This window comes from Hydra vulgaris, chromosome 12 (assembly GCF_038396675.1).
Source record: "Hydra vulgaris chromosome 12, alternate assembly HydraT2T_AEP".
Classification (NCBI taxonomy): Eukaryota; Metazoa; Cnidaria; class Hydrozoa; order Anthoathecata; family Hydridae; genus Hydra; species Hydra vulgaris.
The window spans coordinates 71,258,689-71,284,712 of NC_088931.1; the positions used below are offsets into that span (position 1 = coordinate 71,258,689).

The 26,024-nt window shown below is 25.9% G+C and overlaps 1 protein-coding gene across 1 annotated transcript in view; it reads right to left on the minus strand.

Annotated features, from left to right (window-relative positions):
- Positions 1–26,024, minus strand: part of LOC100208518 (excitatory amino acid transporter) — a 45,502-nt gene that overhangs the window by 13,536 nt on the left and 5,942 nt on the right. Inside the window, exons 3-4 of the mRNA XM_065814303.1 lie at positions 20,381–20,733; positions 800–1,033 (exon numbers count right to left, since the gene is read on the minus strand). Coding sequence (XP_065670375.1) covers positions 800–1,033; positions 20,381–20,733 — 587 coding nt within the window. The remainder of the gene's footprint in view (positions 1–799; positions 1,034–20,380; positions 20,734–26,024) is intronic.

Consider the following 26,024-nt stretch of genomic DNA (forward strand, 5'->3'; position numbering starts at 1 on the left):
TTTCATTACAAACGCCATATGCTATAAAGATAGGAAAAAATAGTAACAATTTGTTATCTGAATACGCTACAGCAGATATTATTTTTTATGATAACAAAGCCTTTTCGAATATCCTCTTATTCCATTAGTACATCACACACACCAGTAAAATCTCTTTTAGGTAATTAAGTGCATGTAAAATTTATGATGCACACATAGTGTAAAGAACTCCCTACTCTAAATGTCAATGTTTTCATTACAACTACATGAGATACAAAAATAATCAGCAAAAGATTTATTTTGTGAAAGTCACAAAAAAGTACTGAATGGAAAACTTTTTTTGTGCTTTGAATTTCATGTATTTCGTAGTAATTTTTTGTAGCAATAAATTAAAATAAATTAAAATAAATTGAAATTAATAGAAAGTAGTGTAACAGTATTGTTTTGTGCAAAAGAGAAATTCAAAGCAAAAAGTATAAAAAAAAAATTCATAAAAAATTCAAACAAAAATAAAAAATAAAATTGAAAACAATCAAAATTTTTATTTTTAATATTTTGTAGCCAAATTATACATGAAATAGACAGTAAAAAATCAAAGATTAAAACATAACATACAAAACAGAATTTAGAAAACAGAAATATGAGAATAATTCTTAAAATATAATAAAATATTTTCAATGTTTTATATTTCAACTCAATATTTTAATTCCTGAAACATTAGGAGTTATTAAGTAGTAGCATTTAGAATGGAGATGCCTTAACTACAGTCAGCAACTCTAAAGCTAAAAAATCTAAAAGTAGCAAAATTGTATTATCTTACCTTGAATCTGTACCAAATGCAGTTGCCATAGCAGAGAACATTCCTTTCAGAAAGATATAAGGGTTTTTATGAGTAAATGCAAAATATAAACCGGGCAAAACAACAAACCCATGTATAGCAATTCCCAGGACAACTGTCATGATGAACAAACCCAAACTAGAAAGTGTGTTAGATACATTCTCCATCTCAGAAAAGCTAGCAATTATCAAACAACTAATACCAAACGGAGAATACCTAATTTTGTTTTAGAAAATAACAATGCAAAAAATTTTGATAAATGATAACAAATTATATGAATCATTAATTAAAAAAAACTTTATGTTAACACAAACATATATATATATATATAATATATATATATATATATATATATATATATATATATATATATATATATATATATATAACTCCTAACTGGTTGTCAGAAAGTTTTGTGGACAAAAAGTAAAAATTAAAATGCAATTAAAAGATTAAAATGCAATTAAAAGATAGTCGATGTAGCAACACTCCATTGTGAGTCAGGCTATTTGTCAGTCGATGTAGAAGCACTTTTCTGCGAGTCATGCTATAAGATAGTTATTGTAGCAACACTCCGTGCATGATTCACAGTAAAAAAAATAATAACATTTTATTAAAAAAATAAAAATAAAAACATTTTATTAAAAAAATTAAAAAATTAAAAAAGATTAAAAAATTAAATGTTTATATTATTAAAAACATTCAGAATGTTTTAAAAACATTCAGAATGTTTTAAAAACATTCAGAATGTTTTTAAAAACATTCTGGTCAATTAAATTTGTGTTTTTGTGGTTTTAAAAAAAAAAAGATTAATTTGTAATTAAATTAATGGTTTTAACTTTTTGACAACGCACAATTGTTGAACGAAAGTCAAAAGTAATTATTGTGACGTATTTGTTGGAGTAAGAATCATTTTTTCTTTCCATACTCGCAAATACAACAATCTATATATATATATATATATATATATATATATATATATATATATATATATATATATATATATATATATATATATATATATATATATATATATATATATATATGTATATATACATACATATATACATATATATATATATATATATATATATATATATATATATATATATATATATATATATATATATATGGGGATTTCCATTTTTGTGCATGATTTTTATTTTACTTTGTTTTAACAATTAAAAGCTGGGACTTAAAGCAATATGCATACTATTACAATTTTCTCAAAAAACATTTATAACAAAAATATTTTATTCATATTTTAGGCTACCTGAATAAATTAAATATATATATTTTATTCATTTAAGTTTTTTTGCGGAACAGACCTTTTCGCAGTTGCAAAATGCATCTTGGGTAATCAGGGCAAACAAACAACAAAGTTCGTTTTTGTAAATCAAAACTGAAGACCTACTTCCTATTAATTTTATTATCTAGCGCTTAGATTTATGGTATGATGTTTTATATTGTGAATTTTTTATTATTATAGATAAATAAAATATAATTATAAAATGCGAAACTACCGTTGCTGCGTTGCTGGTTGTAATAACGATTCTAGGTATCCGGATAGGTTACTCAAAGAAGTCAAGTAACAGAGCTAAAATTTTAGGAAAATAATTTCATTATTTTCCTAAAGACTCTGAAAAAAGACATCAGTGGGTAAATCAAGTTGGAAAAGGTTTATTAAATTTTACAGTTTCTGATAATAAAGTGGTTTCCTCTAATCATTTGAGTTTGGAAAACCTACTTTTGCTTCACTTATTCCAACTTTGTATTTGAATATTCGTAATGCATATAAGGAATCTCCTACAAAAAGAAGAAAACTTAAAAAATTGGATCTTATTGTGGAATCAGATTCAAACAGTTTCTCTACAAGTTTAGCTATAGAAAGTGAAATTTGTGATAAATCTATTCGGTGTAATGAACCAATACAAGGATCAATGATTTTTGCTAATTTAACTAGAGATTCTGATGTTCAATTTTTTACTGGCCTAGCAAATTCAAATATCTTTGAAATGTTATTTTCTTATTTGCAGAGGAAAGGAAATATAATGCACTACTGGAAGGGTAAGAAAAATACAACTAAAGACTTATCTTTGCCAAGAGATTTAAAAACAATATCATTAAAATCTCTAACATTGCAGCAAGAATTTCTTCTTGTAATGATGCGTTTACGCTTAGCTCTTTTAACTGAAGATCTTGCTCATCGTTTTGTGATTTCTACTTCTGTAGTCAGTTCAGTATTTATAACATGGATTAAACTATTTGCTCTTCCAAAGAGAAATATTATAAAAAGAAATTTACCAACCATGTTCAGAAAGTACTACCCAAAATGCTCTGTAATAATTGATTGTTCTGAACTCTTTATTGAAACACCGTCTAGTTTGGAGATAGCTGCAGCTTGTTGGTCAAATTATGTTGTAAAATATTGTAAATATTACTGTAAAATATTTAGTTGGAATAACACCCAATGGTGCAGTTTCTTTTTTGTCTAATTGTTATGGTGGCAGAGCTAGTGATGTTTTCATAGTTAAAGATTGCGGATTTTTGAAATATTTACAACCTGGTGATCAAGTTATTGCAGATAGAGGTTTCAAAATTAAAGATCTTTTAGCATTTTACCAGTGTAACATAGCTATTTCCCCATCAAAACATACAAATTTTCAGATGACATATAATGATGTACAGGAAACCTCTAAAATTGCAAATGTTAGAATTTATTTTGAGCCTGCCATAGGGCATATGAAAAACTTTCGCATATTAAAAAATGAAATGCCAGTCACATTGTTGCCCTTATGTGATAATATTATTACAGTATGTGCCATATAAACAAACTTTATGCCCCCACTTTGCATTGATGAAAACAAAGCATAAGTTGTTTTAAGTAATTAAAAACAAAAACATTAACTTTTTCTTCTAAATGAAAATTTTTACAGAAGTATATGTGTATGCGAACATATATATATATATATATATATATATATATATATATATATATATATATATATATATATATATATATATATATATATATATATATATATATATATATATATATATATATATATATATATATATATATATATATATATATTAGAGTGGCTCTTAAAACAACATTTTTGAAAAAAACCTGTTCCTACCCCTTTACTTTGTTCTATATAATACTAAAACACTGGGTTTAAAATTTTTTTGAACAAAAAACTATTTTAGGGGTAGCTCAAGACCCTTAAAAATTTGACTGGTCCCTAAAATTTTGAAAATAAAAGTTCTTCTAAAGTATGTCAACCTGGTAATCAAAAGAAGCGAAATTATATAAAAACTTCAAAAACAGTAATCACTTTACAAAAAAAGCATGTTTAAAAAAACTATTTTTTTTAAACTTGAAAATAATGACTTTTTTTATTTTCAGCTTAAAAACAATAGTTTTTATGCATTTATTCAAGAAAAATTTTTTTTTTTTGTAAATTGATTATTATTTTTAAAGTTTTCATATAATTTCGCTTCTATGAAGTACCAGGTTGACATACTTTAGAAGAACTTTTATTTTCAAAATTTTAGGGACCAGTCAAATTTTTAAGGGTCTTGAGCTACCCCTAAAATAATTTTTTGTTAAAAAAATTTTTAAACCTAGTGTTTTAGTATTTTATAGAACAATGTAAAGGGGTAGGAACAGGTTTTTTTCAAAAATGTTGTTTTAAGAGCCACCCTATATATATATATATATATATATATATATATATATATATATATATTTATATATATATTTATATATATATATTAATTTAGTCTTTTTTTTTTGTGAACTACTTTTCATTTTTTTATGGGTATGTTGCATACAAAAATTTTAATTTTATCTTTGATTTTTTTCTTTTATATACAGTTTAAACTAAATAAGGAGGTGCCTTATTAATTAATAAACTTTTTAAATCTTATAAATCAATAGTTTGTAACTGAAAATCTCATAAAAAGATAAATTTTTTATTATATAATGTTTAAATAATACACTTTTTATCTCCATAACTGTATAAAAATGTCTATATATCAATAATTAAGTACTTTTTAGTTATTGGCAAAGTATGCAAATAAATCTATCATTTAATATTGTCTTTTTATTGATTCCACAGCATTCCCAATGAAACCAGAGATGGCAAATATCGCAATCAATACTGTTATCTTTTTCAGTATCAAATTCATTTTCATTTAAGCATGGCTTGTCACACAATGGACATGTATATAAATGTACAAATCCAAGCAGGTAACGTTGGACATAAGTTTTAAAAAATAGAATTAAACTTGGAAGCACTCTTTGCCAATGATCTTCATCAAACATGATTTTGTTTACTAGAACATCTTTCTTTGTATAGACTACAAAATATGTTGAGTTATAACCAGTGATTGCCATTTGACCAATTATTTGGATGTAGTATTTGTGATTTTTTTTTAACATGACTTTGTTGTCAACCATCTCCAAGAAGTCAGTTTTTTTCCATGAAATGTTTATTTCTTCGTCACGAATACTGAAGGGGCATTTATATTCTACACAAGCTTTTAGGCAACACTGACATTGAAAAATGTTGTCCGGAGAAGCGCCAAGATATGGTTGTGGTTTATGCAAAAGAAAATTACAAATTATTAATTTCCGGTTTTGATGTTTTACCCCCTCAGTTGACATAAATGCTTTAGCTGCGTTTTTCTCGTTTTCTTTACCCCATTTGATAGATGCTACATTTTTTAATTCAACAGGTTCGACAAAAGCCTTAAGAAGTGGTGCAACTCTGCATTTAACGTCTTTTTCACGGTTTCTTAAAAAAGATGTAACCATTTTGTGTACGGAATAAAAGCATGATGATGTGATTCGTCCTCTGCGTTGTTCCCACCATTGCTTTGAGTGTGATTGGTTTCTTGTAGTTTTTTCTAGTTCTTGTAGTTGATGGTCATTAAACGTAAGCATATCAAGAAATCTATCAGTCACACTATGTGGATCCGTCGGCAAAAAACTTAGTGCTGCAGAAGCTATTTCTGTTATTGGGAGTGGCACATCACATTCTGGAGGAGGAGTAAACATTGTATTTAAAACGGCGTTAGGGAGAACTGTTTTGACATTTAATAAAAAAGAATTTTTATCAGCATCCGTAACTTCACGCATTTCTTCTGGTCTCAGATCAAAATCTCTTTTGTCTTTACACATCAAATAAGTTTTACGTGACTTACCACTTTTGTGTTGAACAATACCTTTAGTGTTTGCAAACTCTATTTATAACATTTATAACATATATAACATATTAATAACATTTTAAAACATCATATATAACATATTTATAACATTTTTTAACTCTATTTATAACATTTTCATTTTTATTATTTTTTAAAAACAAATTATTATTATTTAATCAAAATAGTTTATTCAAAACATATTTATTATTTAAAAATAAAGCCTATGGTTTTTATTTTTTAAATTTCGAGACTGTTGCATTGTTATAAAACTGAAGTAAAATTTTTCAAAACAAAATAACAATTAGATATGGATGCAATGAAAACTGGCTATGAAACAAAAGTTGAAACTCTTGAGAATTTTATTGAAATGTCAAGCGGAGAGCTACAGTTTTATCTCCAACAGCGCGGGTTAACTTCTTCTGGAAATCATAGCTCCCTTGCTGCTAAAGCTTTAATAGCATATGAGCAGAAAATTGAAGTTGTTAATAGTGCCGAAAATATTTGCGAAAAATTAAACACTGACTACACAAATCTTTTGAAATCCTTCAAAATAGATTTTGATCCGTTGAAAGCCTTTGACTTTATTGACGATATCAAACAATGGCCTGTTACAAATATTAGACAAATATTTGCTTTTATCTTAGAAAGCAAAGCCTTTGAAACTGAGTATATTGGTAACTAAAAACTGAAAAAAGCGTATTCATACTTTGGAAGTGGTTTTGTTGACAAGTTGTATTGCAAAAAAGTGAACGATTATATTATTGTACGTGCTTCGGTCACACCTTCTCGACATATTCGGGCACTATCTGCAATAACTTGATCACCAGGTTGTAAATATTTCAAAAATCCGCAATCTTTAACTATGAAAACATCACTAGCTCTGCCACCATAACAATTAGACAAAAAAGAAACTGCACCATTGGGTGTTATTCCAACTAAATATTTTACAGTAATATTTACAATATTTTACAACATAATTTGACCAACAAGCTGCAGCTATCTCCAAACTAGACGGTGTTTCAATAAAGAGTTCAGAACAATCAATTATTACAGAGCATTTTGGGTAGTACTTTCTGAACATGGTTGGTAAATTTCTTTTTATAATATTTCTCTTTGGAAGAGCAAATAGTTTAATCCATGTTATAAATACTGAACTGACTACAGAAGTAGAAATCACAAAACGATGAGCAAGATCTTCAGTTAAAAGAGCTAAGCGTAAACGCATCATTACAAGAAGAAATTCTTGCTGCAATGTTAGAGATTTTAATGATATTGTTTTTAAATCTCTTGGCAAAGATAAGTCTTTAGTTGTATTTTTCTTACCCTTCCAGTAGTGCATTATATTTCCTTTCCTCTGCAAATAAGAAAATAACATTTCAAAGATATTTGAATTTGCTAGGCCAGTAAAAAATTGAACATCAGAATCTCTAGTTAAATTAGCAAAAATCATTGATCCTTGTATTGGTTCATTACACCGAATAGATTTATCACAAATTTCACTTTCTATAGCTAAACTTGTAGAGAAACTGTTTGAATCTGATTCCACAATAAGATCCAATTTTTTAAGTTTTCTTCTTTTTGTAGGAGATTCCTTATATGCATTACGAATATTCAAATACAAAGTTGGAATAAGTGAAGCAAAAGTAGGTTTTCCAAACTCAAATGATTAGAGGAAACCACTTTATTATCAGAAACTGTAAAATTTAATAAACCTTTTCCAACTTGATTTACCCACTGATGTCTTTTTTCAGAGTCTTTAGGAAAATAATGAAATTATTTTCCTAAAATTTTAGCTCTGTTACTTGACTTCTTTGAGTAACCTATCCGGATACCTAGAATCGTTATTACAACCAGCAACGCAGCAACGGTAGTTTCGCATTTTATAATTATATTTTATTTATCTATAATAATAAAAAATTCACAATATAAAACATCATACCATAAATCTAAGCGCTAGATAATAAAATTAATAGGAAGTAGGTCTTCAGTTTTGATTTACAAAAACGAACTTTGTTGTTTGTTTGCCCTGATTACCCAAGATGCATTTCGCAACCGCGAAAAAGGTCTATTATATCGCTACAGTTTGAAAATAAACAACAATTTTCAAAACGCTATACTTTAGCTAGAAATAATTGATAACTGCTATTTCTCATTGAAAATATGAGTTATATGAGGTATATGAGTCATAGAAGTTTAGATTTCACTTAAAATACTCACAAGCAATTTATTTTCTTAAAAATATCTACATAAAATTAACAAATTCCCAACTTCCGTGCGTGATCATTCATGAAATGCATTTAAACGATTGCTGTGACTCTGTGATACATAGTGTAATCCTGTAACTTTCTGGAAAGCTTTACTAATGTTTAAAACATCATTTAAAAAAAACTATAACACTGAAACTTATATTTTTTGATGAATTAAAGTTTATTTATCTAGTAACTAAAATTTGAGTTTTTCTGTTCTGTGCGTGATTCTGTTTCAAACGTTATTTATTTTTTGTTAATATTACTAATGTATAGCATTTTATTTACAAAGTATTTATATAGGTTAGAATTAAATGAGAGCAAATTGAAGATCGCCAGTTTTTTTATTATGAAAACAATAGACAAAACATATATGAGTTTCCGTGCGTAATTTTTTGGAAACGCCTATATATAAAATTATTTAAACAAACATTTTTTTAGAAAAGGAAGATTAAATGAAGAATAATGAAAAGAAATGATTGCTGCCCCAACCCAAACCCTCAGTCAATGAAGTTGCATGATTTAACTATGTTCTAGCTTGTTAACTAATACTGTCAACTTACTAAGTTAAAACATAGACATAAAACATAGTACTGAAAACCAGGGTTGTAAAAAAAAACATTTTTTAAAAAAAAAAATTAAAAACCATGGTTTTTTTTTTAAAAAAGCAAACAAAATAAGCATGGTTTTTTTGGTTTAAACTCTTTTTTTTTTTAAATAAGCCGTGTTTAGTCAACTTTTTCAATTAAAAAAAAAAAATTAGTCATTTATTTATAAAAACAAGCTTTGCTGCTTTTTTTACTCTCATCTTGTTTTTTAACTTGGAATAAATGAGCCCAAAAGTTGAAATAATTCTTTCAATTCCAGCACTAAAAGCTGGTGCGTTAAACAAACCTTCAATATCCATGATGTTGCAGTCCAAAGATTTTAGAGATTTCCACCATTCTATTGGTGATTCATTTTTTAAAACAGATTCACTATACAAATAGCTTTTATAGAAATTACAGATACCTCCTTCAGATGACAATACTTGTCATATTGATTTTATATTAGCTGCATTGTCAGTCATAAAGCTTTTTACTTTTTACTTAGCATCCAAATTTATGTGTTACATAGTTACATAGTGTTACATTATTGATTTATTTTTTACTTTATGCTTTATTACTTTTATCATAAAGATTTAATTGTGATTAAAGATCTTTTAATTGTGTAAGATATAAAATAACAGTTACAATAATTTCATAAAAAATTTATTAAATTTTAGTTATTATTGTACTTCAATGTCTTGAATGTTTAAAAAAACATAAATGTAACTTATTTAATGTACGCAACTTTTATTATATAAATATATATTTTTAATCATTGGGTTTATTGTAATTATCTCTTTTATATAAAAGGCGCCTTAAAGCACTGTGTGAAAATTATTAACTTTTAGTGTAAGTTAAATGAACAGAAATATTTAAATCAAAATGAAAATTAAAATAATAGTAAATATGCATATTAAATGCTTATGTTTTGATATAAATAGTTAGTTTATTTGATATATTATATTATATATAGACAATAATTATTTGAATATATACATAATATATGATATTATATATAGATATATAGATATTTTTTATTTTATTATATATAGATATATTATTGTATATAGACTATTCAAAAACAAGACATAAGCGTTAAATAAGCGTAATTACTGTGATTTTAATTTTCCAAATTGATATTCATTATTATACATTATTTGTAAATATTGATTAAAATTTGTTTGCATTTTAAACAACTAATTACTACAACTAAAATTAAAATAACAAAAATATAGTTACTAAATGTTTAAAATACTTTAAACAATTTTCAATAAATATTTACAAATAAGGAAGTATTTGCAACTTGAGTGTTTATTAAAGTCTTAAATAAAAAAAAGTTTTTTTTAGCATAACTAAAGTAGCATATGTTTACTAAAAAAACACACTCTCTCCCCTCTCCCTTCCAACTGTCAAAAAAAAAGGTATCCCTAAATAAACTTTAAGTTTGTCACTGATATATATATATATATATATATGTATATATATATATATATATATATATATATATATATATATATATATATATATATATATATATATATATATATATATTTCCTGAAATTGAAATTGGAGGATCTTTTTAACTTTTTAATGGTTTGTTACGCTTTTATAGCAAATATTGCTTTTTTTTGCGAAAAAAACGCCAATTTTTAACTTATAAAGTTTAAAAAAATTTGGGTGGCTGAAATCGTTATAATAAAAGCAAACGGTTAAAGAAATATTATTAAAAAGAGCATAAGAAAATACAAAAATGGGATTTTAAATGTTGACGTCAAATAGTTTAATAAAAAAATGGTCCCCAAGCTGCTGTTATCACTTTATCACCATCATCCCTATTAAAAACTTTTTCTCCACCTCTTGTCAAACTTTAGCTTTGTTTATTTCAAGTGATTCTTAAATTATTTGAATATGATATTCTGGAGGAATTGATATGGTTTTGGGATGTAACCAGTCAAATGTACCTTGGCAAGATTTGGAATGTTCAGTAGCATCCGAACTGGTTAGTTGTCAGTTGGTTGATAATTAGTATTTTTTAAATCTTTTTTTATAGCCTCTTGTGATATTAGTTCAAAATTATGCCAAGGTACATTTGATTAGTTACATCCCAAATCCATATCAACTGCAACAGAACATCATATTAGAGAAATTCAAGAATACTTGAAAAAAACAGAGCTAAAGTTTGAAAAGAGTTAAGAAGTGGCGAAGAAGTTCTTAATAGGGATAATGGTAATAAAAAAAAGTTTGGGGGCCATCTTTTAATAGATTATTTGATGTCATTATTAAAACCTAAACACATTAAAAAAACCTATTTTTTTCTAACACTTTAAAAAAAAACCTATTTTTGTATTTTCTTATGCTCTTTTTAATGTTATTTTTTTAACGGTTTATTTTTATTATAAAAATTTTCTTTGTAATGATTTTTATTTATTATACCTGATGACGCTGATCACAATCAGATCAGCAAAATATCGAACAATAAATATTAAAATAAAAACAAATAGATGTTTTTTCAAAAGACTTTATATGCAGCTGTATTTAATGAATTTTTTATACATTTTATTGTATAACAAGAAAATGACTTTAAAAAATTTTTTTTTTTCATTTACCGTGAAACCTAATGTATTTTTACTATTTCTTACTAAATCCCAAAAAAATTATGGTATTTTTGGTTTTAAGGTGTTATTAGCAGAACTTGTTTTTAACAAATATCAGTATAATTTTGAAATTTACATATTTTATATTTATAGCACTAGTATTAATTTTGTTTTTAAAATAAAATAAATATAAATTGGGCTTTTAAAGCATTTACTTATTCATCATGTTATTTATATTGGGTTATAAAAGTTTGGTTCGTTTTATAAAAAAAATAATGAAATTCTCCTACATAAAATTTAATGGGAAATAGAAAACCCAAACATAACATTTATAACTCGAAGTTAAAGCACTTTTTTGTATTGACATCATTTATTAACTGCAAAAGCACATTAACTAGACCAGTATTTTTTAAATCACAGAGCCGAAACTTACTATAAAGAAGAAAAAATGGCTTTAAAATTTATAAAGTTACTCACTTTTAACAGTCAAAAATTATCAGTCAATCAGTCAAAAAATTAGTCAATCAGTCAAAAAATCAAAAAATCTATCAACCTTTTTTTCAACAAATTGGCTTTAACAAAACCTTCTCATACTACTTGTAAACTAGTTAATCATTTTTAATCGACATTCAGCCTATGATCAATTCAAAACATTAATGATAAAGAAAAAACTTTTGTTATTTACAAATTTCAAAACTGAAATGTAAAATAAAGTTATATGTAATACAAACATTTTAAATAAATAATAATTAATTAAGAAATAATTTATATTAAATAATGAGTAATTTAAATGAAATTTATTAAATTTTTTTTTACTTTAACAGAAAATTCTTAGAAGTAAAAAAAATTGTTAGATAATTCTAGCAGCAAAAAAAATAGTAAAACTAAAGTAATGATAGTAAACTAAAGTAATGATAAAGTAATAAACTAAACAAATAATGTTTTAAAACTTTGAAAAGAATGTAACAAGAAAATGACTTCTAAAGATTAAATTTTAAAGATTAAATAATTTCTCACTGGAACCAAATAATACCATTTATAAAAAAAAAGATTTTAACTACAGGGTGACCACAAAGTATCCGCACACGAGACGGTTTCATCTTGTGAAAATATAAGCATAAAAGCACTTATGTATTTTCTTATTTATTTGTTGTTTTTGGTTAATATTATGTCATAAACTTTATATACTTTACTTTATATACTTTGTAAACTATGTTCAATTGGTTTTTTTAGAATGGTGCGCGTTTCTCCTTTGTGCGGCAACTTTTCCTGATTTTATCAACTTTTCTCAATGGCCGCCATCGAGCCCCGATCTTAACCCGATGGATTTCTCAGTCTGGAGCGTCCTAGAAGGAAAGGCATGCCAAAAGCCGCATAAAAATATTGAAAGTTTAAAAAAATCACTACTGAAAGCTTGGGATTCTCTGGACCCTGCCTACTTGCTTGCCACCGTCGAAGCATTCCCGAGACGCCTACAGGCCTGTTATTTTGCTGATGGAGGAAAATTCGAATTCAATCTTTGAATCATAATTGTTATAGTTCAATAAATGTTTTAAAACAAAATTTGTGTTCCAAATACTTTCTACATGCTTTTTATTAAGCTCTTTATCTGTGCGGATACTTTGTGGTCACCCTGTAAATACCCTTTTATTACCATCATTCTTCTTCTCAATCAAAACCAAATTAAGAAATTTTTATTTGAGTATATATTTAATGAATATTAATTTTATCTTTTATTATTATTTCTTTTTTTATATTACTGTATTTATAAAACTATTATTAATTTTATTTTATACTGTCTTTTATTACTCTACTAATATTACAATTATCATTATTTTACCTTTGTTTTATAAATCTTATTAATATTATTTATAATGATAGTGATAGTGATTCAATTGTAGTAATAGTTTTATGGTTATTGTCCTAATTTTTGCAATTGTTATGTTTATTTTAAAAATTTCTGTCATAGTAATAAATCTTTACTACAACTATTTTTACCATAGTTTTTATCATTAATTATAATTTTTTGGTAAAGTTATCATGATATAGTTACTAATTCTAATGTTTTTACACAATGTAATTACAATTAGTTTTTACTAATTCTAATGTTTTACTACATTGACTAGTTTTTAACTATATGAGAATATTGTATATATAAAATAAATGGATTAACTTAAAAAAGATCATATATATATATATATATATATATATATATATATATATATATATATATATATATATATATATATATATATATATATATATATATATATATAGTTTTATAGATGAATATATATATGTAGTTCTATAGATTGTTGCATTTGGGAGTACGGAAGGAAAAATACGTCACTTTTAATTACTTTTGACTTTTGTCCAACATTTGCGTGTTGTCAGAAAGTTAAAACCATTAATTTAATAACAAATTAATTGTTTTTTAAAAAAACCGCAAAAACGCAAATTTAATTGACCAGAATGTTTTTAAAAACATTCTGAATGTTTTTAATAATATAAACAATGTTTTTATTTTTATCTTTTTTGCTGTAAATAATACACGGAGTGTTGCTACACCAACTATCTTATAGCCTGACTCGTAACAAAGTGCTGCTACATCGACTGACAAATAACCTGACTCGCAACAGAGTGTTAATACATTGACTATCTTATAGCCTGACTCGCAAGGGAGTGCTGCTACATACAGTTAGGAGCTATATATATATATATATATATATATATATATATATATATATATATATATATATATATATATATATATATATATATATATATATATATATATATATAAATAGCAGGGATGCGGAGCCCCAAAAGGACTCCGGCTTTATAACTCTACTTTTTCCAAATCTGTAGTGTCCAGAAGCTCTAAACATGTTTGTTGACTTATGATCTGCTATAAGAAAAAAATTCATGAGATTTATCGACTTAAAACTTATTGTTTTTAAGCCCGGAGTCCTGGAGTCCTTGTCGCCATTTTACCTAAGGGCTCCGGGTTCAAAAAATGATTGTTTCTCTAACCTAAAAGTCTTAATTTTTTTCCTAATAGTAGTCCATAAACTTATTTATATTTTTAGAAATCTTAGATACCAAAAACTAGGATAAAGTAATCTTTTTGTGACTTTAAAATCTGGAGTCCTTTTTGGGACTCTGCATCCCTGATAAATAGGCTTGGACAGGAATGGCTTGCAATTGTACACTGTGACTGACCATGCTGATAATATTTTTTCTTTGCAAATTGACCACGGCGGTTTTGATGTTTTAACAATTTAAAAGCTATAAAAAAAATTGTTATGTTATATAAATAACTTTTTATATAAATAACTTAATACATAAATACAAATAACGTATTTTGCATAAATTACCAAATAATAATGGGTGATGACAAAAAAATGAGACTGCATTTAAAAAGGCATAACTCCTTTATTTTAAATGATTTTTTAAAATTAAAAATGTATTAAGTAGAGAATTTTCCGAGCTTTTAAAACATATATTTAATTATCTTCTATTACTCCATTTCTACGAATATTATCAATTTTAATACCTTTTACTGATCCCATAAGGTGTTGTATGGCAGTAAAGTCGATCTTATTCAAACAATACTTTATTCTACTGCAAAGTTGATCAATAGTTTCTGCTTGCCAGTTGTTCTTGTATACTTCTCCTTTCAGTTGAGACTAAAAGTGCTCAATAGGCCTGCATTCAGGTACATTGGGAGGGTTGTCTTCCTTTTCAACAAAATTGTGTTATTTTGTCTAAAATACACCACAACAGTTTTTGCGTAATGTGATATTGCTAGGTCAGGCCAGAATATGTAATTGCCATTTAGATGATTTGCTTTGATAAAAGGAACAAGTCTTTTTTTAATGCACTCGCTCAGGTATAATTCTTGCTTGAGTGATTGCTTAGAAGGTACAAAAAAAGGTATAGAAATACCTTTAGCCGAAATGCAAATCCAGACCAACACTTTTTGCTCATATTTTTCAACTGGCTCCTATTTTACGCTTGGTGGTGTCAAAGCAGTGTTACTTGAGTAGAAATTTTGGTTTCCGTTAATGGTGCTATGCTTCAAAGTGAAATAAGATTCATCATCAATTATCCAATCGTGATTTTTATATTTTTCGTATAATCGACTGCATCTGGTTCTTATTTTGCATTTTTGTGACTCTGTTCTTAATGGAATCTTTGTTTTTTTTTGCATTTAATATCTGTGTTTCTTTAATATTTTGCATATAAAAGACTGATCGCACACAAATTTTCTAGCTACTTTTCTTTGTGAGACACCATCCTTGTTGTCAAACATGGTCTTCAGCTTGGTAATGTTGTTTTTTGTCATTTTTTTTGCGACTCAACCACTTTTTTTAACTCTTTGAGTTCTAATTCCATTTTTTGCGTGTTCAATTATACGGTATTTGGTTGCTTTTGGTATTTTTTCTGCTTTAAAATGACAATAAGTGCAATATTTACAATTTTGCTATTTTTGTCCATGTAAAATCCATACACATGTTCACGGAGAAGCTCTTGCTTAGATTTGTTTACTTTCATTTTAAATCATTGAATTACTTTGTTTTTATTTAAAACTAGAATAAATTTGCAATAAAACACATACAAAATATATATACAGCTAATGGTATTAGTGCATGCAAATTTAAATTGAACGCAGCCTCCTTTTTTTGTCATCACCCGTTATTATATTAAAATTTCTTTTTATGTAGGCATTTTTTTTGTAAAAATAATTTTAAAAATAATAATTTAATTGAAACTATTTTCCCATGTCTTTCTAAAAATCTTTTGAAAGATAATTTTTTAAATACTTTAAATTATGAACAAGTTAAATTAAATCCGTTCAAAGGAATCATTAAACTGCATTATTTTTTTTTGTTTCTATTTTTACAAAGAATCGTTTAAAACTTTTTTTTAACTCGACTAACTAATCAGAGCATAAATTGATTAAAAGTTACTACTTTAAATAGACTATTTTAAATTATTTTACCTTTTTTTTTGCAACTTTTTGGAAAAATAAATGTTTATACAATTTAAAAAATAAAATATATAACACTATTTAGTAACTTGAATAAAATTTGTTCATTCATTAAAAATAATTAGAAGTAATTTGTAAAAGCATTTTGGGTAACTTAAATAAAACATTTTAAAAGATAATATTTTAAGTAATTTATTCTAAAACTAATTAAAAACATAACAAAAAGTAAATTTCACTTCAAGATTTTTTTAGTTTGATTTTAGTGCTTTTAAAATTTCTTTTTTGTAAGGAACTTCTGCACAGTGGGACAGAGTGTGCCAAAATACCAAAAAATCAATATCAGCATTGCAAGGTGAAAATTTGTCATAATGGTGAAGACATGTTCATTAGAGGAAACATTTAGTTAAAAAAACATTAAATATTAATTTAAGCGTAATTTTATGCGGTTATTTACACGTTAATTTGACATGTGTTCCAAAAGGCTATTTTGCATTTTTTATTTATCAACTTTCTTACACTACTATTGTTTTAAATTAACTGTATCGACTTTCATTTTAAACTATATTATTTCAATTAAGAATGTTTTTTTTCGCTCAGACTTTTAAAAATAATTTAATGTAAATGTAATCTTTAGTTTTTATGCATCGAAAACAGACAGTTTTTGAAATTTTTTTGCTACTAACTTTTACTATTAGGTATCAGATGAACTATCCTTCAATATCCTCCAAACATTTGACTATGTAAATCTCATGCTAAATGTATGTAAATAGCCATGCATCATAAATATTTTGCAACTTTTTGCAATAAAAAAAGTTATAACAAAAGATTGGTCTTCGGTTAATGGTCAGTTGATGAGAAATACAGAATATGTAAAAAAGATGTTTTGTACACAAAGAATACCTACAAAATCTTTAATTACTGTTATAATAAATAAGTTTTGTAAATATAAATCTAAAAAAAGTTATTTTATGACCAATACATGCATCGAAAAGCAATATTTTTAATGTTTACACTAAAAAAAGTCCTCTTGTCCATTAAAAATATTTCGTATACTTCACCAAAATAATTAATTTTTTATATATTTTATTAAATATTATATAATTACATGTTTATTACTTTATTTAGGCATTTTATATGTAAATATAGCTATTCTAATAAAAAAAACTACGAAAATAATTTTGGTACAAAAAACTCGATTTTGTCCCACTGTGTTCTGCTTTCATTTTTTTTATTTTTTTATTTTTCTTCTAGCTATTTTTCTTTCTAGCTAACATTTCATTTCTTTTTTCAGCGCATTTCTAAAATGTTTAAAAATCATCTAAACAGTTATGGTTGAAATGTCAAAAAATAAAATAATTTGCGTTGTCAGCAATAGTGCTCGATCGCATGCCATTCCTGTCCAAGCCTGATATATATATATATATATATATATATATATATATATATATATATATATATATATATATATATATATATATATATATATATATACACATATATAATCTTTAAAAGTCATTTTCTTGTTATATTATATATATATATATATATATATATATATATATATATATATATATATATATATATATATATATATATATTTAAACAACTTTAAAAAGTATTCTACACAATAGAGTGCTCGATGTTCTTAAAAGAACAGAGCAATTATATATTAGTAGAAAATCACTTAACAAAAATTTTTTCCATTTTCCAAAAAAAAACAAAAAAAAAAAAAACATTTTGTTAAGTGATTTTCTACTAATATATATATATATATATATATATATATATATATATATATATATATATATATATATATATATATATATTTAAACAACTTTAAAAAGTATTCTATACAATAGAGTGCTCGATGTTTTTAAAACAGAACAGAGCAATTATATATTAGTAGAAAATCACTTAACAAAAATTTTTTCCATTTTCCAAAAAAAAACAAAAAAAAAAAAAAACATTTTGTTAAGTGATTTTCTACTAATATATATATATATATATATATATATATATATATATATATATATATATATATATATATATATATATATATATATATATATATATATATATATGTATATATATATATATATATGTACGTACACACACACACACACACACACACACACACACACACACACACACACACACACACACACACACACACACACACACACACAATATATCAGAGTCTATTCTAGACCATTTTTGACATCGTCGACTATATTTGGGCGCTTTTTTTTATGGTAAAAATTGTTTTTTCGCAAAAACAACAATAGATTTTCAGCTAAATATTGCCGGGAGGGATGGGTACCGCTGCCAAAATTTTTTTCCTAGAATAGGCCCTGTATATATATATATATATATATATATATATATATATATATATATATATATATATATATATATATATTTACACATACACAGTAGCGTGCAAAAGTAACCTGAAAACCGCATAACTTGAGATAATTTTTGAATAAAAAGTCCAGTTTCTTTTAAATTTTTACTGTAATGTCAAAAAATTGATTGCAAATCTAAAAACAAATGAATTTTTACTAAACCTAAGCAATCTAATTTTAAAAGTTCATTTTATTGAAATATGTGTGTGCAAAAGTATCCGAGCAGAAAGTATTACTTGCAACAAGGCATTGAGAGCACCAGCTTCATAACCAAAATTAATACCAATTTTTTCCCATTCTTTTGTCAGAATTTTAAATAAAACACATTTTCTTGTTCGTTTTTGAGCTGAAATTTGTCGATCAAAGTGTTCCCATAGATGGTCAATTGGGTTAATGTCAGGACTTGGCGAAGACCATTCCTATAATTGAATTTTTTTGGTCACGAAAAAGTCTTTTACAAGGGTTGAAGTGTCCTTTGGATCAATGTCCTGCTAAAATTTCCATCCTCAAGGCATTTTGTCTTAAGCATATGGCAGCATAACATCCTTAATAATATTTTTGAACATATTTTTGTCCATTATGCCATCAATCAAATGGATATGATCAATATGTTCTCTATTAAAGCAACCCCAGACCATAACATTTCCACCTCCATGTTTTACTGTTGGTAGCTGGTATTTACGACATACCTAATACCATCAGATCTAAATAACATAAACTTATATTCATCACTTTCACCTATTGTTCTCTTGCCTAATGTTCATTAGCAGACCTTAAGCCTGCTTTTCGATTCTTTAAAGAAATAAAAGGTTTGTTCGCAGGACGCCTTCCAGATAGATTAGAAGGCTTCAAACGAGGCTTGGTTGTGCAAACACTACATTTTTCATAATAAAATCTTTTCATTTCAGCATTTAACAAGACAGCACTTTTGCAAAAATTCATTTGTTTTTAGATTTGCAATCAATTTTTTGACATTCCAGTAAAATTTGAAAGAAATTGGACTTTTTAATCTCAAGTTATGCGGTTGTCAGGTTACTTTTGCACGCAACTGTGTATGTGTAAATATATATATATATATATATATATATATATATATATATATATATATATATATATATATATATGTTATGCGCTTGTTTGGTTACTTTTGCATACTATTGTGTGTATATATTTATATATATATATATATATATATATATATATATATATATAATATATATATATATATATATATATATATATATATATATATATGTTATGCGCTTGTCTGGTTACTTTTGCATACTACTGTGTGTGTGTGTGTATATATATATATATATATATATATATATATATATATATATATATATATATATATATATATATATATATATATATACATATATACATATATATATTTATATATATATATATATATATATATATATATATATATATATATATATATATATATATATATATATATATATATATATATATATATATATATATATATATAGGTATTGAAAATTTAAATATTCATACCACATTACTACTTTAAGCAATTCAGTAACTATATCATTAAAAGCAACAATGATATCAACAAATGGTTTTGCTTTTTCACCTAGTTTACAAGCAACTGTTCCAACAGCAATAGAAAAAATAATCAATCCTAAAAAGTTTGTAGGCCCTTTAGCTACCAAACCTTTTCCTATCTTGTAATTTCTATAAACTGTTTCATTTTTCATATATGTTTCACTTTTGTTTCCTGAAGATACCAAATATATTTCTTTTCTTTGAATGAGCTCATTAATTTCATCATTTGTTAAATTTCCTTTTGATAATAGGATTGTCATTGTTTCAACAACTTCTTTAATCTCAACAATGATGGTTTTATCCTAAATAAAAATATATTTTCAGATTATTACAAAAAAATCTTGATTTTGATATAAAATTTTGGAACATAACTAAGTAAATTTTATTTTTATTATTTTTGTTATTTTTATTGCAAAGTATAAAAAAATCAGAATGCAAAGCACAGAAAAAATATTTAAAAAATTGTTTTAAACTTAATTAACTTGCAAGGAAGAAAAAGACTAAATAATAAAATGTTGAAAAAAAAATTTAAATAAATGGCACAAATTTTTTCTTTTTTATTGCCCATAAGCAGTATTATTATTAATATTATTATTATTACCAGAATTAAAATTTTTTAAACAGAAAACAATTTTTGTTGACCTATCTAATTTAACAATAAGTTGTTAATAAATAACAATAAATAACAAAGTTTTTTTGCTTCAGTACTTTGTTAGGCCTTAAAAAGTATAACTTTTAATATAATTCTTGTGCATCATTAAATTGTACAAAAAAAGAAAATGCATGTATTACCAGCTACTTCATGAAACATAATTGACATACTAAATCACCAGACACAGTTAATCCTCCACAATTGATTTCCTTAGTAAAATTTCTCATAATAAAAATATGAGTCACATGAATCTTTGTCATTTTGGACGATAAACCCAGCTATGCAAGTTAGTCATTTTAGCATTTATAAATAATATACTTTCTAATTCTGGTAGAATATCAAATATCAAACAGCTTTCCTCATTCAAGAAAAAACCCACATTTTTCACAAAAATTTCCTGATGAAGTAAAATCAAGACTAACATTATATTTGTTTAATTACAAAAGTAGTTTTGTCTTGATAATACAAATTAATAATTTAAAAATACACTTAAAAAACACTTATGACTTGTAGATGTGAGGAACTTTGACAACCCAACAAAACCATTACAAGTATAATAAAGACTTTTAGGAATATCTTTTGTGAACGTTTTAGGAAGGGTTTAGTCACGTTTCAGAATTATCACAGCTTTTGAAGACTAAAATCACCAAGAAAAAAAAAAAGCAGCTTGATTTAGACCATGCATGTGTACATCTGCATAAGGGCTATGAACACAACCAATTTTCCAAAAGTAAATTATTATTATTATTATTAAAAGTATCTTTAACTCTAGAGTTAAAGATACTTTTCTTTCAATAATAATTCAAATGTCATTCAGACCTGAATGATAATTTAAGGCACACACAGTTTTATCACAAAATACTTCCAGGTAAGTTGAAACTTTTTATTTTTAAATTGATTTAGGGAACACAATAACATCTGTAGTCTTGGACATTTTATTCATTTTTTTATTCTAATTTAAGCAATGCTGTATGTGTGACCTTTCAGCAACCTTGTTTTCCTTATTAACAAAAACACTAGCGTGCTTTTCAGTTATGCACTAAAATGCACCTAAACCATATAAAAGATATATATTATACTTTGTTCATCAAGGTACAACATCTGTCTCAAATTTCTAGAAAAAGACTCAACATCAAAAACTATTCATACAATATGGCCAACTGCTGCTTTTATGGCAAATAAAAAAGTACTATCAAAAAAAGTAGACTTTCAAAAAAGAAAAATTGAACTGATTAATGCATATGAAGCATTTTAAATGGAAATTTTGGTCCACCAAACAAAGTAACTCTGAAAACTGTAAAACTCAAAACATTATTAACAAGAACATTAGGATTGTTAATTTTCAAAAAATATATTTTGATAAATCTAAATATATACTCTAAGCAGAGCAGTCTGTATGCTGGAATCAGAAAGAGCATACTATTTTGAATGTCAAACTGTTGGTATAACAGTTTTTATTACTTCATTTAATTGCTGTTTCAAAAAGATGAGCTGGTAAAGAATGTGTCTCAGTCCTTCAGTAAACCTGTTCAACTTTACATCTGAACTACATTAGCATTTAAACTCCTACAATACACTTGATTGTTAACTTGAGTTTTTTTAATTCTTGCCTTCCAACTAATGTTTTAAGACCCATTCTGTTTTAAGAGCCCTGCAAAATCCATTGGTAGTTGTTAACCATCTGAAATAATAATCTGACCCAACCTTAATTAAAGCTAAGTATATTTCCACTTCTAATGGCAGAGACCATTTTGTACCCATTAAGCTGATCCGATGATAAATCTTGAATAAATTTTAACAAATAATCATGCTTTTAATTAAATTATTTGTTAATAATCTTATGGTTGGGGAAAGCAGGTTAGTTGATACACAAGGCTAGTTGATATACACAATTTCCTGGCCAACTAAATCTTTTTACAGGTGAAGTGCTGCCACCTATTGTTTGCTAATGTAACAGGAACTCACTAGTATTAACTTCAAGAGGTAGAAAGCCAAAGTATTTATAATATTTAAAAAAAAATACTTTGCGTTATTACAAATGAAATCTTCAAAACCAGGTAAGGTGTCTTTTGTTTTAATGATATTTAGAGTATTTAGTAAATCACAACCCCCATGTTGGAGTAAATATTTCACTTCAGGTTAATTTTTTTCGAAATAAGTTGAAGTGCCTGAAAAGTAAAAAGTAAAACAAAATGGTGGTAATAAGGTTAGTTGATACAAAACATGTTAGGTTAGTTGATATATGTACCATAGAGAATAATGATAGCTCTGATGAAGATAATTGAGAGTGATAACATCGATCATAGAGAATGATGACAGCTCTGATGAAGACATATTTTCTGATGAGATAATTGAGGGTGACTTCATTATCGTTAAAGTTGTAGGGAAAGGAAGGGGAGTGCATTTTATTGCATGAACTGATTGTTGGAGAAAGAGAATATGGAGGATTGTTTCTTCAGAAACTTTCTGGATAAATGAATGCTGAAGGTGCTAAACTAACTTTTATACAAAATGATAATGACAAAGTCATTATCATTTTGTATAAAATCATTCCCAGTCGCTGTCATTCTTTACAAGCTCTCACAAAAGTTGTAGGAGGCTCTTTACAACGTTCTGCTCAATTGAGATTTAATTGCAATTTAAGCAAATGGAACATTAAGTAACTTGAAAAATGCTTATTTTAAATAACTTAATAGTAAAATGATTTAATTCAAATTTAACATGAATCTAACATTTTCACCTTTTGTAATGATTGTTGTTTTTGATTTATTTTATATTGTATAGCCTTAATTTAATGGCTTTAAGTCTTATATTTTTCAATTACTTTGTATCATTATGTTTTAATTATTTTGTAACAATTTTTTTTTTTTTAATTACTAGTTTTATTCGGCAACAAGCCAAAATTGAATAAAAAATAAACTAGAAATCAACCAGAACAACAACCACAATAACAACAACCACAACCACAACAACAACGACGACGACGACAAAAACACAAACAATAAAGTAGAACATTTTCATCCAAAAGTTTATTTGCTTAATTATTTATCTTAACTTTAATACAATGAAAAAGGATCAATATTTGTACTTTTTAGAAACATTTAACCAGGGATGCGGAGTCCCAAAAGAACTCCGGCTTTATATCTCTACTTTTTCCAAGTCTGTAGTGCCCAGAAGCTCTAAACATGATTGTTGATTTATGATCTGCTGTAGGAAAAAAGTTCATGAGATATAATGACCTGAAACTTATTGTTTTTAAGCCCGGAGTCTTTGCCGCCATTATACCTAAGGACTCCGGGTTCAAAAAACGATTGTTCCTCTAACCTAAAAGTCTTAATTTTTTTTTCTATTAGTAGTCCATAAACTTATTTATATTTTTAGAGCTCCTGGATACCAAAACCTAGCGTAAAGTAATCTGTTTGTGACTTTCAAATCCGTAGTCCTTTTTGGGACTCCGCATCCCTGCATTTAACAAAGGTCATCATTTCTCGCATGCACCTGTTGCGTATTTCATTGTCAATCTATTGCGATCATAGAATCAGAGATGTAAAAATCTTTGCCACAAATCTTTCGACACATTAAATAGGATTTTATGGGAATGACTGCAAGCAGCTTCTGGTTTGACATTCTGTTTTAATGCTTGTTTTTTGCACAGGTGACCTGTAAGAAGACTCTCTAAACTAAACAATTAAAAACAGAAACACAAAGACAGGCAAGACAGTTGTCGGAAATGTCAAGGAAATCGGGATGTCCCTAGATGCGGTTTTTTAAGAAGCCGTCAATTTTTTAAAAAAAGGGTCTGTACCGTAAAATCGCTTAAGTTCGATCATCGTGTAACTACGGTCATTAAGAAAAAATATAAAAAAAGCATGCTAAACTGAAATGCTTTTTTTTCTCAAATATATTTGAAATTAGTTCGTAAATATAAATCTATAAAAAAAATAATGTTCATATGCGACCTGCTGAAATAATTTTTTAGCAAAACAAAAATATGAAAAAATTCATACTATTAAAATCTAAAATAAGCAAATTAAAAAAAAAAAAAAATTATATTCAATCTTAGTATATAATTAAGAATCACCAAATTAATTATATTTACAAAAAAAAAGAAATCATTAATTTTTGAAAACTAACTACCTTTTTTATAAAAATTAGTGAAATTTTGCGATGCTCTGACTTTGGTCATTCACGGATAAACAACGAGGGAGACGATTGGCTGTAATATTGTGAAATGTTAATAAGTGTTGCGAATGTAAAATTTACCGGTAACTTTACCTGTAAATTTACCAGTCAATTTTGGCATTATTATAATAGATACACACCACGGTAATTTATCTGAATAAAAAGTTTGTTCATAATTTCAAAATTAACTAACAGTTCTTTGAGTTCTAACAAATATCAAGCTTGTGACATTTTTTTGGAGATAAAATTACAGCTCAACGACAATTATGGATGCGTTGCAAATCCTTTGACGATTGGTTGTGTGGATCTTGCTGTTCTACGATGGTCAACGATATGTGCAAGAATTACCAATAAACGTACAAAGCTCATTTAAATCAATTTGGTATTTTTTTGTTAATTGAAAGAACCTTTTTAGATTAATTATAAAATATATTTTCAATTTTAATAACCAGTGAAGTAGCAAATGTGATAATGGCCAAAGTAATAAAATAGTTGACTAACTACAATAAAGATTAAAAATACTACTACTTATATTTAAAAAGATCTTTTTTTGTGTGCTCCTTTTTGTTTTTCTTTGGTACTCCAAAAAACTTTTTTTTTGAGCCCAGGGCGACGCCCTCCTTATTTACTGGTATTACCTGAATTTATATCATAATTTTACAATAAAACAACATTTAAAAATTAGTTTTCATTATTTGTGACGTTAAGTTTGTGATACGTTATTAGTATTTATTCAGTGGCCAAACTTATGAAATGGTA